This window comes from Xenopus tropicalis, chromosome 4 (assembly GCF_000004195.4).
Source record: "Xenopus tropicalis strain Nigerian chromosome 4, UCB_Xtro_10.0, whole genome shotgun sequence".
NCBI lineage: Eukaryota > Metazoa > Chordata > Amphibia > Anura > Pipidae > Xenopus > Xenopus tropicalis.
Window position 1 is genome coordinate 2196934 of NC_030680.2, and position 21159 is coordinate 2218092.

The following is a 21159-nucleotide window of genomic DNA, read 5'->3' on the forward strand; positions in this document are numbered from 1 at the left end:
CCCTATACTCCTGCACCCCAAACCTTGGGGATAATGATCTGTATCTCACACATATATTGTACATCAGTCAGGGACCCCACTGGCCCCCCTATACTCCTGCACCCCCAAACCTTGGGGATAATGATCTGTATCTCACACATATATTGTACATCAGTCAGGGACCCCACTGGCCCCCCTATACTCCTGCACCCCCAAACCTTGGGGATAATGATCTGTATCTCAAACATATATTGTACATCAGTCAGGGACCCCACTGGCCCCCCTATACTCCTGCACCCCCAAATCTTGTGGATAATGATCTGTATCTCACACATATATTGTACATCAGTCAGGGACCCCACTGGCCCCCCTATACTCCTGCACCCCCAAACCTTGGGGATAATGATCTGTATCTCACACATATATTGTACATCAGTCAGGGACCCCACTGGCCCCCCTATACTTCTGCACCCCCAAATCTTGGGGATAATGATCTGTATCTCACACATATATTGTACATCAGTCAGGGACCCCACTGGCCCCCCTATACTCCTGCACCCCCAAACCTTGGGGATAATGATCTGTATCTCACACATATATTGATATTGTACATCAGTCAAGGACCCCACTGGCCCCCCTATACTCCTGCACCCCCAAACCTTGGGGATAATGATCTGTATCTCACACATATATTGTACATCAGTCAGGGACCCCACTGGCCCCCCTATACTCCTGCACCCCCAAACCTTGGGGATAATGATCTGTATCTGGCCCCCCTATACTCCTGCACCCCCAAACCTTGGGGATAATGATCTGTATCTCACACATATATTGATATTGTACATCAGTCAGGGGCCCCACTGGCCCCCTATACTCCTGCACCCCCAAACCTTGGGGATAATGATCTGTATCTCACACATATATTGTACATCAGTCAGGGACCCCACTGGCCCCCCATTACCCCCTGCGCCCCAATAAACATCACATTTCCATTTTTATTGATTTTTTCTTTATTTACATTTTTTTTAAAAAGGCAAAAAATAGATGTAATTTTGGCAAAGGCGCGACGCTGGCAGTTGAGAGTTAGTTAAAAATAGACATTATTACTAAATATAATTATAGATTATTTTTATCAGAATATTGAAAATATAAAACAACAAATCTGTTTCCAATGAAAGCGCAAGTCACGTGACACATTCGCGGTACAAACGGCGGGCTAGTAAATGCACAAACCACAGCAATCGGGGGGGGGATTTACAGAAAACGATTCATTACGGGAAAGTGTTAAACGCGGGATATTGGCGCTCGGGCGCCGCGCGGGGATTTCACATATAAATATATTTATTTTAGGAATTTTTCCCCATTAATAGAAGGTGATTTTTGTTCTTGGAAGCGCGAGGGGTCGGTAATTCTGCGTGTCGTTATTATGGGAAAATAATCGGTATTTGTTACATTCGGGGAAATTTCCTGCTATAAAATACAGAATTTATAAAAAAAAATTCCCCCAACTTTGACTGATAAATAAACCCGAGGGGGGAGATTTTGGAGGTAAAGGAGGCGGGACGTATTTAATACGGGGTCATGTGACTGCCCCCCACCCCCCCCCCCCACTATGTCACCTACCTCTTTCCATCCCATTCTGAGACCCCCCCATCCATTCCTTGGTCCCAAATCCCCTCCTCCCTGTTCTACACTTCCTGGTCCAATCGGGTTCAGGTTCCTTCAGGTTCCTTTGGGCCAATGCGGCTCAGTTTAGTTTGGGAAAATAAACTTTATTTCACATTAATTTGCCCTTTTTCCTGCTGGCAGCAAAGCCCCCCAGGTGCCCCCCCAGCAGAACCTGAGAAGGATCCCGGCCCTTTGACCCCCCCCTTATAAATATATATACACGGATCCCACCGATTGGCTCGACTTGACCCCAGAGAGCCAACGGATCCCTAACCCCGGGGTTCTGACCCGGCAGAGCAACGACAGAGTCCAAATGATGGGAAAGTGGCGCTGATCCGACATCTCCATATTTATTGCCCCCGGGGGCTGATTCCTGACGGTTGCTGGAAGATTCCAGGGGGGGCGTCAGTGATCAGTCACGGCATGAGCTGGGCGGGAAAGGGAAGAATCAATGTGATTATGGGGGGTCTCAGTTCATCGGTGCCCCCCATAACCCCAATTCTGCCCCAGGGCTACCTGGGTAATTACCCCCCACACCCAGTCCCACTGCCCCCACTTACCCGCCACCTGTTTGCTGCGCAGCGAGGCCTCAGACGCCAACGCGTAGGAAATGGTGATCATCCGCTCCTGCTCCTCCTTCTGCGCCCCCATATCCGCCAGCCCCTGTATCTCCGGCAGCGCGGGGGTCTGTAGGTTGTGCACGCTGGGGGGGGGGAAACCATGGTTATACTGAGACCCCCACAAACCCTTATCCCTATGGCACCTTCATGGGCACCGGGGCTTTCTGGGTAACTCACTTCCATGTTCTGGGGGAGATTTATTGGACAATATTGCTTTAAGAATCCAACCCTGATGTTGCTGGACTACAGCTCCCAGCATGCCTCACCCTTCATTATATGTTACATTATTCTGGGATTTGTAGTCCGGCAGCAGCTGAGTAACGTTGAGCCGCGCTGTGCCGCAGGGTTTAGTTTCCCTTTAATAATTACCTCCTGCCACTTGCTCTGAGCACAACATACAAGGGAGACAGGGGTAGGTGGGATCTATAACTGCCCCTAGACATCATGTGACTCATTGGGCAGGACTCACACAAGCAGGGAACTGATACTCAGTAAACGGGTCGATACGGACCTTGACCGGGCCAGAATGTTCTTTATCTTCTCCACTTTGCGCCGTCGGGCCTCCATATCCTCCAGGCTCAGCGGTTCGTCCGGCTCCAGCTCAATGTAGCGCTCTGGGATTGCGACCTTGTCCGGCATGGAGAGCTACGGGAAGCAGAGGGGACCAATTGATTCTACTCACTCGGAGCTGCCATAATGAGTGTAGGGACAGTCTATTCATTCTATGCCTTCCCACCGGCTCCCCACTAGGTGGCAGTGCTGCTACACTAAGGCACTAGGTGGCAGTAATGTGCGGAGTTCCAGGCAGATACAAAGTTGTGCTTCATATTTACATATGTGTCGCCTCCCCCTGAGCCAATAAACAGCATGGGGGGAATATTTGCCCTTTCAGCCCCATTCCTGGAACCCACCTCTTTGCTGATGTCTAAATCATATTCCTCCGGCTCCAGATCCAACTCAGTCACATGTACGGCCTTCGCTGTCAGCCAATCCTGTTCCTCCTTGTTCCCCGCGCCCCGCGCCGCCCTCTCCAGCAGCTGTAGGTCAAACTCCTGCTCCCGCCGCCACTGAGAGCAAATACAGGGGGGTTATTAGCGCTGTTACCCCCACCCACAGGGGGCGCTGGAACCCACACACATATCTACATATGGATCCACCAACAGAACCACAGGCACTTGGATCCCTTCATTCCAGAACATAGGTACCCCCCATACACACACAGCGGGACTCCCTGCCGGTACCGGCCCATATACAGAACATAGGTACCCCCCCATACACACACAGCGGGACTCCCTGCCGGTACCGGCCCATATACAGAACATAGGTACCCCCCCATACACACACAGTGGGACTCCCTGCCGGTACCGGCCCATATACAGAACATAGGTACCCCCCATACACACACAGTGGGACTCCCTGCTGGTACCGGCCCATATACAGAACATAGGTACCCCCCATACACACACAGTGGGACTCCCTGCCGGTACCGGCCCATATACAGAACATAGGTACCCCCCATACACACACAGTGGGACTCCCTGCCGGTACCGGCCCATATACAGAACATAGGTACCCCCATACACACACAGTGGGACTCCCTGCCGGTACCGGCCCATATACAGAACATAGGTACCCCCCCCATACACACAGTGGGACTCCCTGCCGGTACCGGCCCATATACAGAACATAGGTACCCCCCATACACACACAGCAGGACTCCCTGCCGGTACCGGCCCATATACAGAACATAGGTACCCCCCCATACACACACAGTGGGACTCCCTGCCGGTACCGGCCCATATACAGAACATAGGTACCCCCCCATACACACACAGTGGGACTCCCTGCCGGTACCGGCCCATATACAGAACATAGGTATCCCCCATACACACACAGTGGGACTCCTGCCGGTACCGGCCCATATACAGAACATAGGTACCCCCCCCATACACACACAGTGGGACTCCCTGCCGGTACCGCCCATATACAGAACATAGGTACCCCCCATACACACACAGTGGGACTCCCTGCCGGTACCGGCCCATATACAGAACATAGGTACCCCCCATACACACACAGTGGGACTCCCTGCCGGTACCGGCCCATATACAGAACATAGGTACCCCCCATACACACACAGTGGGACTCCCTGCCGGTACCGGCCCATATACAGAACATAGGTACCCCCCATACACACACAGTGGACTCCCTGCCGGTACCGGCCCATATACAGAACATAGGTACCCCCCATACACACACAGTGGGACTCCCTGCCGGTACCGGCCCATATACAGAACATAGGTACCCCCCCATACACACACAGTGGGACTCCCTGCCGGTACCGGCCCATATACAGAACATAGGTACCCCCCATACACACACAGTGGGACTCCCTGCCGGTACCGGCCCATATACAGAACATAGGTACCCCCATACACACACAGTGGGACTCCCTGCCGGTACCGGCCCATATACAGAACATAGGTACCCCCCATACACACACAGTGGGACTCCCTGCCGGTACCGGCCCATATACAGAACATAGGTACCCCCCATACACACACAGTGGGACTCCCTGCCGGTACCGGCCCATATACAGAACATAGGTACCCCCCATACACACACAGTGGGACTCCCTGCCGGTACCAGGCCCATATGTGTCACTCACATGAGAAAGTTCTGGTACCGGTATCCGTTGCCTTTCTTTACAGTTCCCAGGTGTAACCAATCACATAGAGCAGTGTGATACTCACCAGCCAATCAAATGACTCCCTGCAAGCCCACTGCCCCACCAGTCCATACTCATTCTAGCCAGGCCGCTATGGGGCAAATGGATCAGTACGGAGCAGCGCCGGAGAATAAAGGAGAAGCGTGAGGTAAAGGCGACACATTTTTATTGGTCGGACAAACATCAGAACTCTCCTCGTTAAACATTATTCCCAAAAGGCTCTAATTAGAAACTAACGACCGGCGGAATTAACATTTGCATAAAGGAAAACATGAGAGCGGTTCTGCAGCGCCGGGGGGGGGTCCGTTATTGCTCTGGTTCGTTATATTTACAGGAAGTTATGATTTGGGGGGGTTAATCTGCTCCCCATAATGATTTTCCCATTCACCAATGAGGGCGGAGCTTATGAAGGCATTGGGGGTGAATGGAAGGATTTGGGGGTGATAGAATCTATAAGTGCTGGTACCAGTCTGAACCCCCCATTAATTACTGACCCGTTTCATTAAGTGCTATGGTTCATTAGCTCCTGTCAGCCAATTAACTAATTAGATCCAAACACAATCAATAATAAGGATAATATGATTGGCAGCTCTCCATTAGGGGTGGTGGGAGGGGCATGTAGGTATCCCCGCCCTCAGTCCCCTAAGGGCCACAATGGAGCCCCCTGTACTAACTGCCTGTCCTATGGCAGCCTGGGGCCTAAGTGCCAACAACCAATATAGTGACTGCGGCTTTACTTGCCCTTTACTTGCCCTTATATGTGACTGTACCTACAATATCCCGGGGGCAACTGTGAGGCTTCCGAGGGGTAAGAAGCAGACGGATGGAGAATGGCGGCTGAATGGCGGTTACGGGAAGCGAATTACATGGGGGGGGGGCAATAGAGAAGCCTGGCGAGAATGAGTATGGCCATGGTTAGCGGAGATTACACACAGATGCATTCTGGGAAGGTTATAGGAAGGCAGCGGGGGACAATGGGGGGTCATTTGAATGAAGTTTGGGGGGAGTTGGAATGACGCAATGATGTATGAGTACAAGGCATTAGGTAGTGTGGCCCCCGGGGCTAGGGGGGGCTCTACATTCCCCCCCCCGTTTAACCCCTTGTGCTCAAGCCTTTCCCCTTTATTCGGTTTCCCTAGAAACGTGCAAATTCTGCTCTCGGTGAGGTTGTGCTTGTTACGGAAGCCGGGGTGCTCGCGGGGAACCCCCCAAATATGGGGGGTCGTTACTCGTAATGGCGCCTCGGTTAGAAAATATCGACTATTTTGTATAAAAAAAAGCGGCTGCAAGCGTCACTGCATCGATCTAGCACCGCAACGACCCCCCCGGATGCCCCCATGGTAGCGCTGATGCCCCCATGGTACTTCTGATGCCCCCATGTTACCGCTGATGCCCCCATGGTAGCGCTGATGCCCCCATGGTACTGCTGATGCCCCCCATGGTACCGCTGATGCCCCCATGGTACTGCTGATGCCCCCATGGTACTGCTGATGCCCCCATGGTACTGCTGATGCCCCCCATGGTACCGCTGATGCCCCCCATGGTACCACTGATGCCCCCATGGTACTGCTGATGCCCCCATGGTACCGCTGATGCCCCCCATGGTACCACTGATGCCCCCATGGTACTGCTGATGCCCCCATGGTACTGCTGATGCCCCCCATGGTACCGCTGATGCCCCCATGGTACTGCTGATGCCCCCATGGTACTGCTGATGCCCCCATGGTACCGCTGATGCCCCCCATGGTACCACTGATGCCCCAATGGTACTGCTGATGCCCCCCATGGTACTGCTGATGCCCCCCATGGTACTGCTGATGCCCCCCAGGCTGAGCACATTCATGTCTCCCTATCAGTAATGAGTCTGGGCAATTCCCATGTAGGCATCTCCTAGTGAGTAGGGGGGGTAAGTGTTACTGTACTGACCTACCGACCAAGCTGGGCAGACTCACTTTGCCTTGATCTAAGGAGAACTTTTGGGGTTACGCCTTTGGGGGGTGCTCCATCTGACTGCCCATTTGGGGGGGCACTCCATCTGACTGCCCATTTGGGGGGTGCTCCATCTGACTGCCCATTTGGGGGGCGCTCCATCTGACTGCCCATTTGGGGGACGCTCCATGTGACTGCCCATTTGGGGGGCGCTCCATCTGACTGCCCATTTGGGGGGCGCTCCATCTGACTGCCCATTTGGGGGACGCTCCATCAAACTGCCCATTTGGGGGGGCACTCCATCTGACTGCCCATTTGGGGGGCGCTCCATCTGACTGCCCATTTGGGGGCGCTCCATCTGACTGCCCATTTGGGGGCGCTCCATCTGACTGCCCATTTGGGGGGCGCTCCATCTGACTGCCCATTTGGGGGGGCACTCCATCTGACTGCCCATTTGGGGGGCGCTCCATCTGACTGCCCATTTGGGGGCGCTCCATCTGACTGCCCATTAAAGGGGCGCTCCATCTGACTGCCCATTTGGGGGCGCTCCATCTGACTGCCCATTTGGGGGGCGCTCCATTTGACTGCCCATTTGGGGGCGCTCCATCTGACTGCCCATTTGGGGGGTGCTCCATCTGACTGCCCATTTGAGGCTGCCCCTCCCAGTCAGACACAAGCCAATGAGAAGCCAGAAGGAACATGACCAATGAAAGTGAGCCTGCCCAGCTGGGTGCATAGGGACCAATGAGGGAAGTGCTAGTTCTATGGGCCCAGAGACCCCAGTACAAGGGAATTGCCCCTCGGGGGCAGCTACTAGTTACACTGATCGGCGAGTTACAATACGCGGTGCATGTAAGGTGCTTGACTATTCAAACGCTAAAGGTTAAAGGTTAGCCCGTTCTCCCATGATGCTTAGCTAACATACTGAGCTTATGTCCGCAGGGAGGGGCTGGGAGTTACTGGTGGGCGGCTGCTTGTCCCCCTGGCTCAGAGTCCTCTTGCGCTCGCGGACCAAGGCCTTCTGGTGGCGCTTCATTCGCTCCAGTTGCTCCTCGGCACTCATTTTGCCTCTTTGGTTGTCCCCAGAGTAAAGGCGCTCAAAGGCACTTTTTGGTCTTTCCTGTAAAATACGAGATACAGAGAGTTGTGTTGGGGGGGGGGGGGGGGGGGGGGGGGGGGGGGGAGTGGCTTTGGGCACTGAGGGGTTAAGTAGCAGATAATTACCATAACTGGTTAATCAGATGAATTCTGGGAGATTCTGTTTCAGCAATTTGTGAAGTGCCACCTTAAATGCTAAGCAGCCCAAACTGACCCTTCCAAGCCCCTCCCCTTGCCCCATCCCAGCCCCTCCCCTTGCCCCATCCCAGCTCCTCCCCTTGCCCCTTCTAAGCTCCTTCCCCAGCTCCCCCTTGCCCCTTCCTTGCTCCTCCCCTTGCCGCTTCTCAGCTCCTCCCCTTGCACCTTTCTAGCTCCTTCCCCAGCTCCCCCTTGCCCCTTCCTTGCTCCTCCCCTTGCCCCTTCCAAGCTCCTCCCCTTGCCCCTTCCTTGCTCCTCCCCTTGCCGCTTCTCAGCTCCTCCCCTTGCACCTTTCTAGCTCCTTCCCCAGCTCCCCCTTGCCCCTTCCTTGCTCCTCCCCTTGCCCCTTCCAAGCTCCTCCCTTTGCCCCTTCCTTGCTCCTCCCCTTGCCCCTTCCCCAGCTCCCCCTTGCCCCTTCCTTGCTCCTCCCCTTGTCCCTTCCAAGCTCATCCCCTTGCCCCTTCCAAGCTCATCCCCTTGCCCCTTCCAAGCTCCTCCCTTTGCCCCTTCCTTGCTCCTCCCCTTGCCCCTTCCCCAGCTCCCCCTTGCCCCTTCCTTGCTCCTCCCCTTGTCCCTTCCAAGCTCCTCCCCTTGCCCCTTCCAAGCTCATCCCCTTGCCCCTTTTCAGCTCCTCCCCTTGCCCCTTTTTAGCTCCTTCCCCAGCTCCCCCTTGCTCTTCCCCTTGCCCCTTCCAAGCTCCTCCCCTTGCCCCTTCTCAGCCCCTCCCCTTGCACATTTCTAGTTCCTTCCTCAGCTTCCCCTTGCCCCTTCCTTGCTCCTCCCCTTGCCCTTTCCCAGCTCCCCCTTGCCCCTTCCTTGCTCCTCCCCTTGCCCTTTCCCAGCTCCTCCCCTTGCCCCTAACTAGCCCCTCCCCTTGCCCTTTCCCAGCCCTTCCCCTTGTTCCTACCTTAGCAATGTCGGTATTTGCCCCTCTCCGTAGAGTGACGTACGAGGCAACAGTAGAAGACTGCGGGAGCCTGGAGGTGGATCCAGATAGACCTTTGGGAGCAACAAGTGATCATTTAACCCCTAATATGCCACATCCAACGGTGGCCATTATGGGACAAGGGCCCACTACACACTGTATCAGGGCAGCTCAGAACAGAACCACTGAGGCCCAGTTTCAGGTACTCAGTACTACTCTGTGCTTGGACGTAAGGGAGTAACTGACCTCTCGATGGCAGCGTCTGATATCCGGCGTCAGAACCCAGAAACCCCGGCGCTGGTGGGCTGGACTCGTTCCCCATGGCCACGAGTTCTGGTTCACTCACGTACGTGCGAAGGTCGAGCTGCGGAAACAGAACATTGAGCAGAACGAACCAGAACCGCAGAACTGACTCCGGGTCCATTTAAAGGAAAAGCTTTACCCTGTAATCGCCGTTCATCCCGTGCTCGCGGTCTCGCTTCCTCTCGTCCGACTGGCGCTTCAAGCCCCGCACTGACGTGTGTCTGATCACTGAGGGGTCTCTGGGGGGCGGCGGCACGGCCGGAGGCGGGGGGGCTGTGGGAGAGGGTTCTGGCCCCTCTGGGCTGTACACGTCTGGGAGGGGGGGCCGCGGCGGGGCATCTTCATCCTGGGGAGAAAGGCGGTTATTTATAGCGCACGTTGGGTTCCGCCATACAGAGTCCTGAGGAACAGGGGGTACAGCAATGTGGGTAAGGAGACTAGAGACCCCCAAGGACTGAATAGGGAGTCTTTCAATTGTCATTGGTTTTAATGGGTTTTTCATCTTTGTGTTTTACAGATACTCTGATTTGGGTAAATTGAAAGGAAATAACAGATTTTTTGTATATAATGTGACAATGTAACAAGTCATTAATTTGTTGCAAAGTGTATAATGGCCAGTAGGTGGCGATAATGTCACGTATAAAAGGTTCATTTAGTGCCTGAAACGTCGCTATATCCAAAGCCACGTGTATCTGATAAAGGCAGTTTAATGGGGATATAAGGTGCTGTTTGGAATGGATTCGGACCACTGAACTTACATGCACCGGCTTCCACGGAGAGAGAGACATGGGAGCTGAATATATGAACATTGGGAAATACTAACACAGCCCATGGAAAGGAAGAGAAGTAGTAGCACAGCCCACTGGTGGGAGGAGTAGTAGTAGCCCAGCCCACTGGTGGGAGTAGTAGTAGCCCAGCCCACTGGAGGGAGGAGTAGTAGTAGCCCAGCCCACTGGTGGGAGGAGTAGTAGTAGCCCAGCCCACTGGAGGCAGGAGTAGTAGTAGCCCAGCCCACTGGTGGGAGGAGTAGTAGTAGCCCAGCCCACTGGTGGGAGGAGTAGTAGTAGCCCAGCCCACTGGTGGGAGGAGTAGTAGTAGCCCAGCCCACTGGTGGGAGGAGTAGTAGTAGCCCAGCCCACTGGTGGGAGGAGTAGTAGTAGCCCAGCCCACTGGTGAGAGGAGTAGTAGTAGCCCAGCCCACTGGTGGGAGGAGTAGTAGTAGCCCAGCCCACTGGTGGGAGGAGTAGTAGTAGCCCAGCCCACTGGAGGCAGGAGTAGTAGTAGCCCAGCCCACTGGTGGGAGGAGTAGTAGTAGCCCAGCCCACTGGTGGGAGGAGTAGTAGTAGCCCAGCCCACTGGTGGGAGGAGTAGTAGTAGCCCAGCCCACTGGTGGGAGGAGTAGTAGTAGCCCAGCCCACTGGTGGGAGGAGTAGTAGTAGCCCAGCCCACTGGTGGGAGGAGTAGTAGTAGCCCAGCCCACTGGTGGGAGGAGTAGTAGTAGTCCAGCCCACTGGAGGCAGGAGTAGTAGTAGCCCAGCCCACTGGTGGGTGGATAAGGTACTTACAAACTTTGGTTTGACTCCTGTTGGTGAATGAAGGAGGGAGTCGGGTCTGGAGAGGAGCTGCGGCTGGGAGTGAGAGCGCGGCTGGGAGTAGGGCTGCTGGGAGTAGGGCGGCTGGGAGTACAATCTCACATCCAGGGTGGGCATCACGAGGCTCACAGAAGGGTTCTGGGGGGACACAGATTTACTGCGCACAGACGTAAACGCTGTAGTCCCAGAAGGCACGAATGGCTGCGAGACGGAAGGCACTGTTTTCCTTTCTAGAAAGAGAAGATAAAAAGACCAATGGAATGGCTGCAACGCAGGGACTGGGTGATACTCGTTACTCGCGGTACTGACCTGGATTCTTAAAAGATTCCACAAGAACCTTATAGGTGAGCTTATTCGCACTGAGCCCGGCTGTCACGTCTTCGATTCTCCACAAATCCTTTTGCATCTGGGCCTTTTCCTGCAGAACCAACAGAAACACATGGAGAATCGGACCGAGCTACTGGGTTATACGGACCGACCCCCGACCCCCTGAATATTAGGGGGGTTCTGCCTCTGCACTTGGGGTCCCACCCTCTAGGGAGGAGGAGCAGCGGTGCCTTTGGGTCACTCTGGGAAGAAGCCATTGGAAATCAGCTCTGAGCAATTGGCTGCTTTTGACTTAAACACAAGTAGCCAATCACATCACAATTGCACCGGACATGTGACCGGACATGTGGCCAGCCCTACAGCAGCCAATAGACAATAGCGGCTTCTGCTTTGATACAAAGGGAATAAGCACCTCTATGTGATTGGCCCATGGCTGTGTCTGCACAAATGGGATTAAAGGGCAAGTAAGCCTGGAGTCAGCTGACCTGAGAAGACAGAGATCGGTTCATTTGTTCCTGTAGCATTTGCCGTAAGCAGATCACATCACTTTCCAGCCTGACGTATTCGTTCCACGCGTTCTCCATGTCCTGCGGGAGTCGGGGGCAATCGTTAGACTCCGCCCACAAGTGGGCTGTGCCTCTACTACCAATGAACCAATGAATGAACGGGGACTTGCAACATGTGGCCCCACAATAATAACAGCAGCTGCAGCTTGGGACTCATGAAACAAAATAGCACAAGCCCCTCCCCACCCCGCCCACCAGTAGCATTTAATCAAATTCCAGCCAATCAGATTTTTCGTCTGAGTGATGAGCTAGAACATATCTATGGTCCCCGGCACTGCATAGCAACAGCCCGACAGAACACTAAGGTCAGTATGGCCGCACCCACTTGTTCCCGTAGCAACCAAAAGCAATAATTACGGTGGAAACTTTGGACATTTCCGCTCGAATCTGCACCAAATCCTCCTGGAGGAGCCTCTGCTGATAGGAAATCTTCTCCGTGTGCTGCGGCTGCTCCTTGTACTGATCCATTTGCCTGTGCAGAACCTCCAGGACCGTTTCCAGTTTATCCTGCGAGAGAGAGACAAGAGGTGACGCCATGTTCCCTTCTGGCTCCGCCCCCATATACCCGTTGGCCCCTCCCTCACCTTATTGTCCTTCAGGGCTCGGATCTTATCTTCCAGGTCCTGCAGGATCCGGTCCTGTTCACACAGAATGCTCAGTTTCACCTGCGGGGAAGAACAGAAGGAAGAGGGACGGGTTCCCCTTTAAACTTCCCCTTTAATAGTAACACAATAAACCTGTGTTTACAGAATTTAAAGGGAAAGTAAACCCAAATAATATATAATAAACCTATGTCATTACTCCCACCTGTCTGCCATCCCTCCATAGAGACCTGATAATTCTATTGCAGACAGGTATAGGTTTATTATATATTATTCGGGTTTACTTTCCCTTTAAATTCTGTAAATTATAGAAATTCAGTACAATCCTATCCCATAAGCACCCAATGGGCCGGCTCTCCTCTCTATAGGGGGGGGGACAGGAAGACGAATGGGGACAGAGTACAAGATACGCAGAGATGGATCCGATATGGAAATCCTGTGGCGCTGAGAGGGGCCCTCGCTGACAGCCAATCACGCGCCTGTGATTTATTACTGGCTTGTCCTGCATTTTATAGCCAATGACAAAAGGGTCCATGGCAGCGGCTCTATCTGATTGGCCATCTCAGCGCTGTCGGGCCCTGATAACACTCGGCTACAAATCTTCCTGTCCCGGCGGCCCGATTCCTCACAATGGAAACCCAAACTCTGACACGGAGATGAGATATACGATTTAAAGGGGAAGTACGACCCTCTTACACTTACGTCGACGTCGCTTTCGGCGATCCGTACGGGTTTCAGAGAGCGATCTTTCAGCGATTCTCTCCCGGAAACCTAAACAAAAAGCAATAAAAGGAAATACTGTTTCAGTTCTTGGGGGGACAGAGAGGATCCTGGGAAATGTAGGCAGTAAGCGCATGCAAAGCACCACAAAGAAAGCGCAAACCATAAATGTAACTCCGCCCTCTCCGCGGGGGAGGGGCTAAACGTTTTTACCGGTTTGTACGAATGAAACGAATTCTGTTGGCAAGGTCAAAGGGGAGCTGTCGACCCACAGCTGAAAGGGTTAAAAAAATCCAGTTTTGGACCCCCTCAACTGTATAATGGGGGGGGGGGGGACAGTTTCCCTTTAAAGCGAATATAACGGAAATTAAATGAAACATTTGGCGGCAACTGAAACACAACGGACTACGATGGACTCCGGGCCGCAGAGCTGACACTCTAATGACGTACCTCGGGGGGGGAGGGGCTACACAAGCAAACACAAAGGCAGCCAATGAATCAAACCGTGGGCGCTTGGGAAATAAAAACCTACAGAGAAGCCAATCACGAGAGCAGCGGCGGCGGCGCCGGGGGGCACATTTACCGACAGGGGGGCTTACGTTGATGCTGGTTCTGTACCCCGGGGTCGAGTTCTTTAAGAGACTGTGAACCAGGTTGACCAGGGGCTCGTTATATTTTATCTGTTCCAAATTAAAGGGGAAGTGTTAATGAGGCCCCACCCCATGCACAGAACAGAGCTGCTTATTGTTCCACTACAGCCTGCGGCGCAGATATGGGGGGCGGGGTTACACGTCCATCTTTGTTATATATATTTATATAGTTGTCAGCCCACACAGCAGTCTATGGGGCTCCCAGGAGCCGAGGGCCACAGGTTAAGCACTATGGCCGCCACTGGGCCGGACGCTGTCACTCACCGACTGCTCCTCATTAGTCACCATTTGGGAAGCAGCAGAGACGGACAGAACAGCAGAGAAGCCAAGAAAGGGGGTGCAATTTAGTATGAGCAGGAATGGTTCAACTACAGAACTCTGCCATGGTTTTATGGTATCTCTCTGTACAGGCTATGGGCAAACTTAGGGGGCTGTTCCTGCTGAATTGTGCTTAGTACAGGGGAATCCCTATGTGCCATGGTTTTATGGTATCTCTCTGTACAGGCTATGGGCAAACTTAGGGGGCTGTTCCTGCTGAATTGTGCTTAGTACAGGGGAATCCCTATGTGCCATAGTTTTATGGTATCTCTCCGTACAGGCTATGAGCAAACGTAGGGGGCTGTTCCTGCTGAATTGTGCTTAGTACAGGGGAATCCCTATGTGCCATAGTTTTATGGTATCTCTCCGTACAGGCTATGAGCAAACGTAGGGGGCTGTTCCTGCTGAACTGTGCTTAGTACAGGGAAATCCCTATGTGCCATAGTTTTATGGTATCTCTCTGTACAGGCTATGGGCAAACTTAGGGGGCTGTTCCTGCTGAATTGTGCTTAGTACAGGGGAATCCCTATGTGCCATAGTTTTATGGTATCTCTCTGTACAGGCTATGAGCAAACGTAGGGGGCTGTTCCTGCTGAACTGTGCTTAGTACAGGGAAATCCCTATGTGCCATAGTTTTATGGTATCTCTCTGTACAGGCTATGGGCAAACTTAGGGGGCTGTTCCTGCTGAATTGTGCTTAGTACAGGGGAATCCCTATGCGCCATAGTTTTATGGTATCTCTCTGTACAGGCTATGGGCAAACTTAGGGGGCTGTTCCTGCTGAATTGTGCTTAGTACAGGGGAATCCCTATGTGCCATAGTTTTATGGTATCTCTCTGTACAGGCTATGGGCAAACTTAGGGGGCTGTTCCTGCTGAATTGTGCTTAGTACAGGGGAATCCCTATGTGCCATAGTTTTATGGTATCTCTCTGTACAGGCTATGAGCAAACTTAGGGGCTGTTCCTGCTGAATTGTGCTTAGTACAGGGGAATCCCTATGTGCCATAGTTTTATGGTATCTCTCTGTACAGGCTATGAGCAAACTTAGGGGCTGTTCCTGCTGAATTGTGCTTAGTACAGGGGAATCCCTATGTGCCATAGTTTTATGGTATCTCTCTGTACAGACTATGAGGAAACTTTGGGGCTGTTCCTGCTGAATTGTGCTTAGTACAGGGGAATCCCTATGTGCCATAGTTTTATGGTATCTCTCTGTACAGGCTATGGGCAAACTTAGGGGGCTGTTCCTGCTGAATTTTGCTTAGTACAGGGGAATCCCTATGTGCCATAGTTTTATGGTATCTCTCTGTACAGGCTATGAGCAAACTTAGGGGGCTGTTCCTGCTGAATTGAGCTTAGTACAGGGGAATCCCTATGTGCCATAGTTTTATGGTATCTCTCTGTACAGGCTATGGGCAAACTTAGGGGGCTGTTCCTGCTGAATTGTGCTTAGTACAGGGGAATCCCTATGTGCCATAGTTTTATGGTATCTCTCTGTACAGGCTATGAGCAAACTTAGGGGGCTGTTCCTGCTGAATTGTGCTTAGTACAGGGGAATAATTATAACCGTTTAACCCTTTGAATAAGGGACAAAGCCAATAAAAAAGGAGGAAAGAGAAGATTTTGCTAAGAAACCAGGGGCCGGGATGGTGCAGGGAACCCACTAAGGTGCATTATTAGTACATTACATATAAAAGGTGCCTGTGACCCAAAGACCCAAAGACCCAAAGCAAAGCACCAATCAGAACCGAGGAGCAGCAATGAGGCACAAGCGCCGTTACCTTTAGATCCAAATACTCCAAGTCCTTCTTGAGCTGCAGGTAGGTATCATCCGCCTGGGGGGGGACAGGGACAGGTGAGTCTCTCGGGGGGGTCAGCTCTCAGCTTTACAGAATAATTTGTGAATATAAAATGTGTAAAAGTGACAGTTATGGTGCCACAGAGACATGCACTGGCGGTTGTGACTCCCCATGCACTGCGGCCCCCTGGGGGGGGGCATTTATACACCCAGTGACAGGGGCCCCCCAGTGGCTGATAATGTATGAACAGATGAGCGGCACAACTGCCCTGGGGGGGCATTTATACACCCAGTGACAGGGGCCCCCCAGCGGCTGATAATGTATGAACAGATGCGCAGCACAACTGCCCCAGGGGGGGTATTTATAGACCCAGTGACAGGGCCCCCCCAGCGGCTGATAATGTATGAACAGATGCACGGCACAACTGCCCTGGGGGGGTATTTATAGACCAAGTGACAGGGCCCCCCCAGCGGCTGATAATGTATGAACAGATGCACGGCACAACTGCCCTGGGGGGGTATTTATAGACCAAGTGACAGGGCCCCCCCAGCGGCTGATAATGTATGAACAGATGCACGGCACAACTGCCCTGGGGGGGCATTTATAGACCCAGTGACAGGGGCCCCCCAGCAGCTGATAATGTATGAACAGATGTGCGGCACAACTGCCCTGGGGGGGGCATTTATAGACCCAGTGACAGGGGCCCCCCAGCGGCTGATAATGTATGAACAGATGCGCAGCACAACTGCCCTGGGGGGGGCATTTATAGACCCAGTGACAGGGGCCCCCCAGCGGCTGATAATGTATGAACAGATGCGCAGCACAACTGCCCTGGGGGGGGGCATTTATAGACCCAGTGACAGGGGCCCCCCAGCGGCTGATAATGTATGAACAGATGTGCGGCACAACTGCCCTGGGGGGGGCATTTATAGACCCAGTGACAGGGGCCCCCCAGCGGCTGATAATGTATGAACAAATGTGCGGCACAACTGCCCTGGGGGGGGCATTTATAGACCCAGTGACAGGGGCCCCCCAGCGGCTGACAATGTATGAACAGATGTGCGGTACAACTGCCCTGGGGGGGTATTTATAGACCCAGTGACAGGGGCCCCCCAGCGGCTGATAATGTATGAACAGATGTGCGGTACAACTGCCCTGGGGGGGGGCATTTATAGACCCAGTGACAGGGGCCCCCCAGCGACTGATAATGTATGAACAGATGTGCGGTACAACTGCCCTGGGGGGGGGCATTTATAGACCCAGTGACAGGGGCCCCCCAGCGACTGATAATGTATGAACAGATGTGCGGTACAACTGCCCTGGGGGGGCATTTATAGACCCAGTGACAGGGGCCCCCCAGAGGCTGATAATGTATGAACAGATGCACGGCACATTTGCCCTGGGGGGGTATTTATAGACCAAGTGACAGGGCCCCCCCAGCGGCTGATAATGTATGAACAGATGTGCGGTACAACTGCCCTGGGGGGGCATTTATAGACCAAGTGACAGGGCCCCCCCAGCGGCTGATAATGTATGAACAGATGCACGGCACAACTGCCCTGGGGGGGTATTTATAGACCAAGTGACAGGGCCCCCCCAGCGGCTGATAATGTATGAACAGATGCATGGCACAACTGCCCTGGGGGGGCATTTATAGACCCAGTGACAGGGGCCCCCCAGCGGCTGATAATGTATGAACAGATGTGCGGCACAACTGCCCTGGGGGGGGCATTTATAGACCCAGTGACAGGGGCCCCCCAGCGGCTGATAATGTATGAACAGATGCGCAGCACAACTGCCCTGGGGGGGGGCATTTATAGACCCAGTGACAGGGGCCCCCCAGCGGCTGATAATGTATGAACAGATGCGCAGCACAACTGCCCTGGGGGGGGCATTTATAGACCCAGTGACAGGGGCCCCCCAGCGGCTGATAATGTATGAACAGATGTGCGGCACAACTGCCCTGGGGGGGGGCATTTATAGACCCAGTGACAGGGGCCCCCCAGCGGCTGATAATGTATGAACAGATGTGCGGCACAACTGCCCTGGGGGGGGGCATTTATAGACCCAGTGACAGGGGCCCCCCAGCGGCTGATAATGTATGAACAAATGTGCGGCACAACTGCCCTGGGGGGGGCATTTATAGACCCAGTGACAGGGGCCCCCCAGCGACTGATAATGTATGAACAGATGTGCGGTACAACTGCCCTGGGGGGGTATTTATAGACCCAGTGACAGGGGCCCCCCAGCGGCTGATAATGTATGAACAGATGTGCGGTACAACTGCCCTGGGGGGGGCATTTATAGACCCAGTGACAGGGGCCCCCCAGCGACTGATAATGTATGAACAGATGTGCGGTACAACTGCCCTGGGGGGGCATTTATAGACCCAGTGACAGGGGCCCCCCAGAGGCTGATAATGTATGAACAGATGCACGGCACATTTGCCCTGGGGGGGTATTTATAGACCAAGTGACAGGGCCCCCCCAGCGGCTGATAATGTATGAACAGATGCACGGCACAACTGCCCTGGGGGGGCATTTATAGACCCAGTGACAGGGGCCCCCCAGCGCCTGATAATGTATGAAGAGATATGCAGAACAACTGCCCTGGGGGGGGCATTTATAGACCCAGTGACAGGGGCCCCCCAGCGGCTGATAATGTATGAACAGATGTGCGGCACAACTGCCCGGGGGGGGGCATTTATAGACCCAGTGACAGGGGCCCCCCAGCGGCTGATAATGTATGAACAGATGTGCGGCACAACTGCCCTGGGGGGGGCATTTATAGACCCAGTGACAGGGGCCCCCCAGCGACTGATAATGTATGAACAGATGTGCGGCACAACTGCCCTGGGGGGGCATTTATAGACCCAGTGACAGGGGCCCCCCAGCGACTGATAATGTATGAACAGATGCGCAGCACAACTGCCCGGGGGGGCATTTATAGACCCAGTGACAGGGGCCCCCCAGCGGCTGATAATGTATGAACAGATGCGCAGCACAACTGCCCGGGGGGGCATTTATAGACCCAGTGACAGGGGCCCCCCAGCGGCTGATAATGTATGAACAGATGCGCAGCACAACTGCCCTGGGGGGGCATTTATAGACCCAGTGACAGGGGCCCCAGTAGCTGGGCAGGGATGGATGGAACTGATTGGGCAGTCTCTGTGCAGCGCAATGGGGTATGTCAGTGCTATATACGGATACGGACAGTAATTTCAGGGGTACGGGCAGGTACCCCCCAAATGGGTAGCCCAGACCCGCGTGTAGGTGCCCAATTCTGGCCAATGGGCACATCTTTAGCATCGTTACACCAATCCCAGAGCCCCCGGGGCAGATTTACACCAAACAGAACCTTGGCGCTGACTATAAAACTGACTGGGTTATTAATAAACGGGCGCTGGTACCAGGGAGAAGCGCGGCCCATCGATCCCCAGCACATTCATTATTTAGCTTTGCTTAATGAGATGGGCCCCCGGGGGCGCGAGAGAACTGCTGCCAATCAATGATTTACTGCCAATCACTTATCTGCTAGAGACGGTGCTGACCAATCACTTTCATCCTCACTGGGGAGATGCTTTATATTCTAGGCCGGAGGCGGAGCCAAGCGGGCCCTGTACATCAGCAAGGAAAGGGCCCCCAAACTGGGGATTCCTACAGCATTATGGGGTTCTTAGTGGGGGGCAAGTGGGCACATTACACACACAAAGGGGCTCCCCCCAAACAAGCAGTGAGGATGAGGAGGTGATGATGTGCAGAGGAACGAGACCCACGGTGGGCACTAGGGGGCAGCACAAAACACCCATCGGCACCCAGTGGGTTTATTTGGCAATCGTGTAATTTCTGACACTGACCGATTCTTCCGGATCCTTTCCTTAACCCCTCGGGGTGCTGCCAATCAGGGCACATTGGGGGGGGGGGGGAGAGTGTGGCCCCTGTAGGCTGCCGACTGTCTCAGGACTGAATCAGGGAGGTCTGATCCCCACTAAGTGCAGTCACTGGGAGCCTGTAGTTTTGGCCAATGAGCCCTGTGGCCAATGGGCAGTGCCCTATATAATTAGTACGGCTACAGCCATCGTTAATGTCGCTCGTTAGGCTCGCCTTTCTACTGTAAATTCATGGGGAACGGGAAACAAGTTTTGGTTAAGAGATCAATTTGCCCAAAGTTGCTGTTTCTAGCAGGAAACTACAGAATGCCAAATAAGAAGATGAACATCTTACCGACTTGCCATGCAAACTGGGGGCACTTACAGTGTGGGTCATGTACCCGAAGGCGGGCATAGAGCGCCGGTCCACGTGCGAGGCAGCCTGGGAAAGGAAGCAGAGTAGGGCTGTTACACTGGGGGTACAGTGGGGGGGATGGAGGGGTACAGTGGGTATAGGGATATAGGGGTGCAGGGGTATAGGAGTATAGTGGTATAGGGGTGCAGGGGTATAGGGGTGCAGGGGTATGGAGGTGCAGGGATATGGGGGTGCAGGTGTATGGGGGTGCAGGGGTATAGGGGTGCAGGAGTATAGGGATATAGGGGTTTGGGGGTATAGGGGTGCAGGGGTATAGAGGTGCAGGGGTATAGGGGTGCAAGGATATAGGGGTGCAGGGGTATAGGGATATAGGGGTACAGGGATATAGGGGTACAGGGATATAGGGGTGCAGGGATATAGGGATGCAGGGTACAGGGATATAAGGATGTAGGGGTGCAGGGATATAGGGGTGCAGGGGTATAGGGGTGCAGGGGTATAGGGTGCAGGGGTACAGGGATATATGGATGTAGGGGTGCAGGGATATAGGGGTGCAGGGTTAAAGGGATGTGGGGGTATAGGGTGCAGGGGTACAGGGATATAAGGATGTAGGGGTGCAGGGATATAGGGGTGCAGTGGTATAGGGGTGCAGGGGTATAGGGTGCAGGGGTACAGGGATATAAGGATGTAGGGGTGCAGGGATATAGGGGTGCAGTGGTATAGGGGTGCAGGGGTATAGGGTGCAGGGGTACAGGGATATATGGATGTAGGGGTGCAGGGGTATAGGGTGCAGGGGTACAGGGATATAAGGATGTAGGGGTGCAGGGGTATAGGGTGCAGGGGTACAGGGATATAAGGATGTAGGGGTGCAGGGGGTGAGACACTAAGCCCAGGAGAGA

The 21159-nt window shown here is 53.7% G+C and overlaps 2 protein-coding genes across 12 annotated transcripts in view; both read right to left on the minus strand.

The window, feature by feature from the left end:
• Window positions 1-969: 969 nt before the first annotated feature.
• plekha7 (pleckstrin homology domain containing A7) overlaps window positions 970-21159 on the minus strand; it is a 92336-nt gene continuing 72146 nt past the window's right edge. For 6 of the 11 annotated variants that reach the window (XM_031900351.1, XM_031900360.1, XM_031900355.1 and 3 more), the window contains 17 exons: window positions 20243-20329; window positions 16002-16055; window positions 13855-13935; window positions 13238-13306; window positions 12518-12598; window positions 12291-12440; window positions 11853-11954; window positions 11350-11458; window positions 11014-11270; window positions 9588-9794; window positions 9392-9509; window positions 9128-9219; window positions 7850-8044; window positions 3179-3334; window positions 2779-2912; window positions 2208-2350; window positions 970-2075 (listed from right to left, as the gene is read on the minus strand). In XM_031900351.1, coding sequence (XP_031756211.1) covers window positions 2053-2075; window positions 2208-2350; window positions 2779-2912; window positions 3179-3334; window positions 7850-8044; window positions 9128-9219; window positions 9392-9509; window positions 9588-9794; window positions 11014-11270; window positions 11350-11458; window positions 11853-11954; window positions 12291-12440; window positions 12518-12598; window positions 13238-13306; window positions 13855-13935; window positions 16002-16055; window positions 20243-20329 — 2058 coding nt within the window. In that variant the 3' untranslated portion in view covers window positions 970-2052. The remainder of the gene's footprint in view (window positions 2076-2207; window positions 2351-2778; window positions 2913-3178; window positions 3335-7849; window positions 8045-9127; window positions 9220-9391; window positions 9510-9587; window positions 9795-11013; window positions 11271-11349; window positions 11459-11852; window positions 11955-12290; window positions 12441-12517; window positions 12599-13237; window positions 13307-13854; window positions 13936-16001; window positions 16056-20242; window positions 20330-21159) is intronic. The other 5 variants (XM_031900352.1, XM_031900354.1, XM_031900353.1 and 2 more) reach the window with 5 other exon arrangements.
• Window positions 3332-6383, minus strand: LOC116410230. Its single transcript, XM_031900362.1, has 2 exons — window positions 3596-6383; window positions 3332-3471 (listed from the first exon to the last, which is right to left on the minus strand). Exons 1-2 carry the CDS (start codon window positions 4808-4810, stop codon window positions 3409-3411), a joined length of 1278 nt encoding a protein of 425 aa, XP_031756222.1. The 5' UTR covers window positions 4811-6383; the 3' UTR covers window positions 3332-3408.

Bases quoted from the DNA above. Each gene is read 5' to 3' on its own strand.
- LOC116410230 (XM_031900362.1), bottom strand. From the start codon at position 4,810: ATGTTCTGTATATGGGCCGGTACCGGCAGGGAGTCCCACTGTGTGTGT. The intron at 3,472-3,595 runs GTACCTATGTTC...GTGTATGGGGGG, and splicing joins CACTGTGTGTGTATGGGGGG to TACCTATGTTCTGGAATGAA.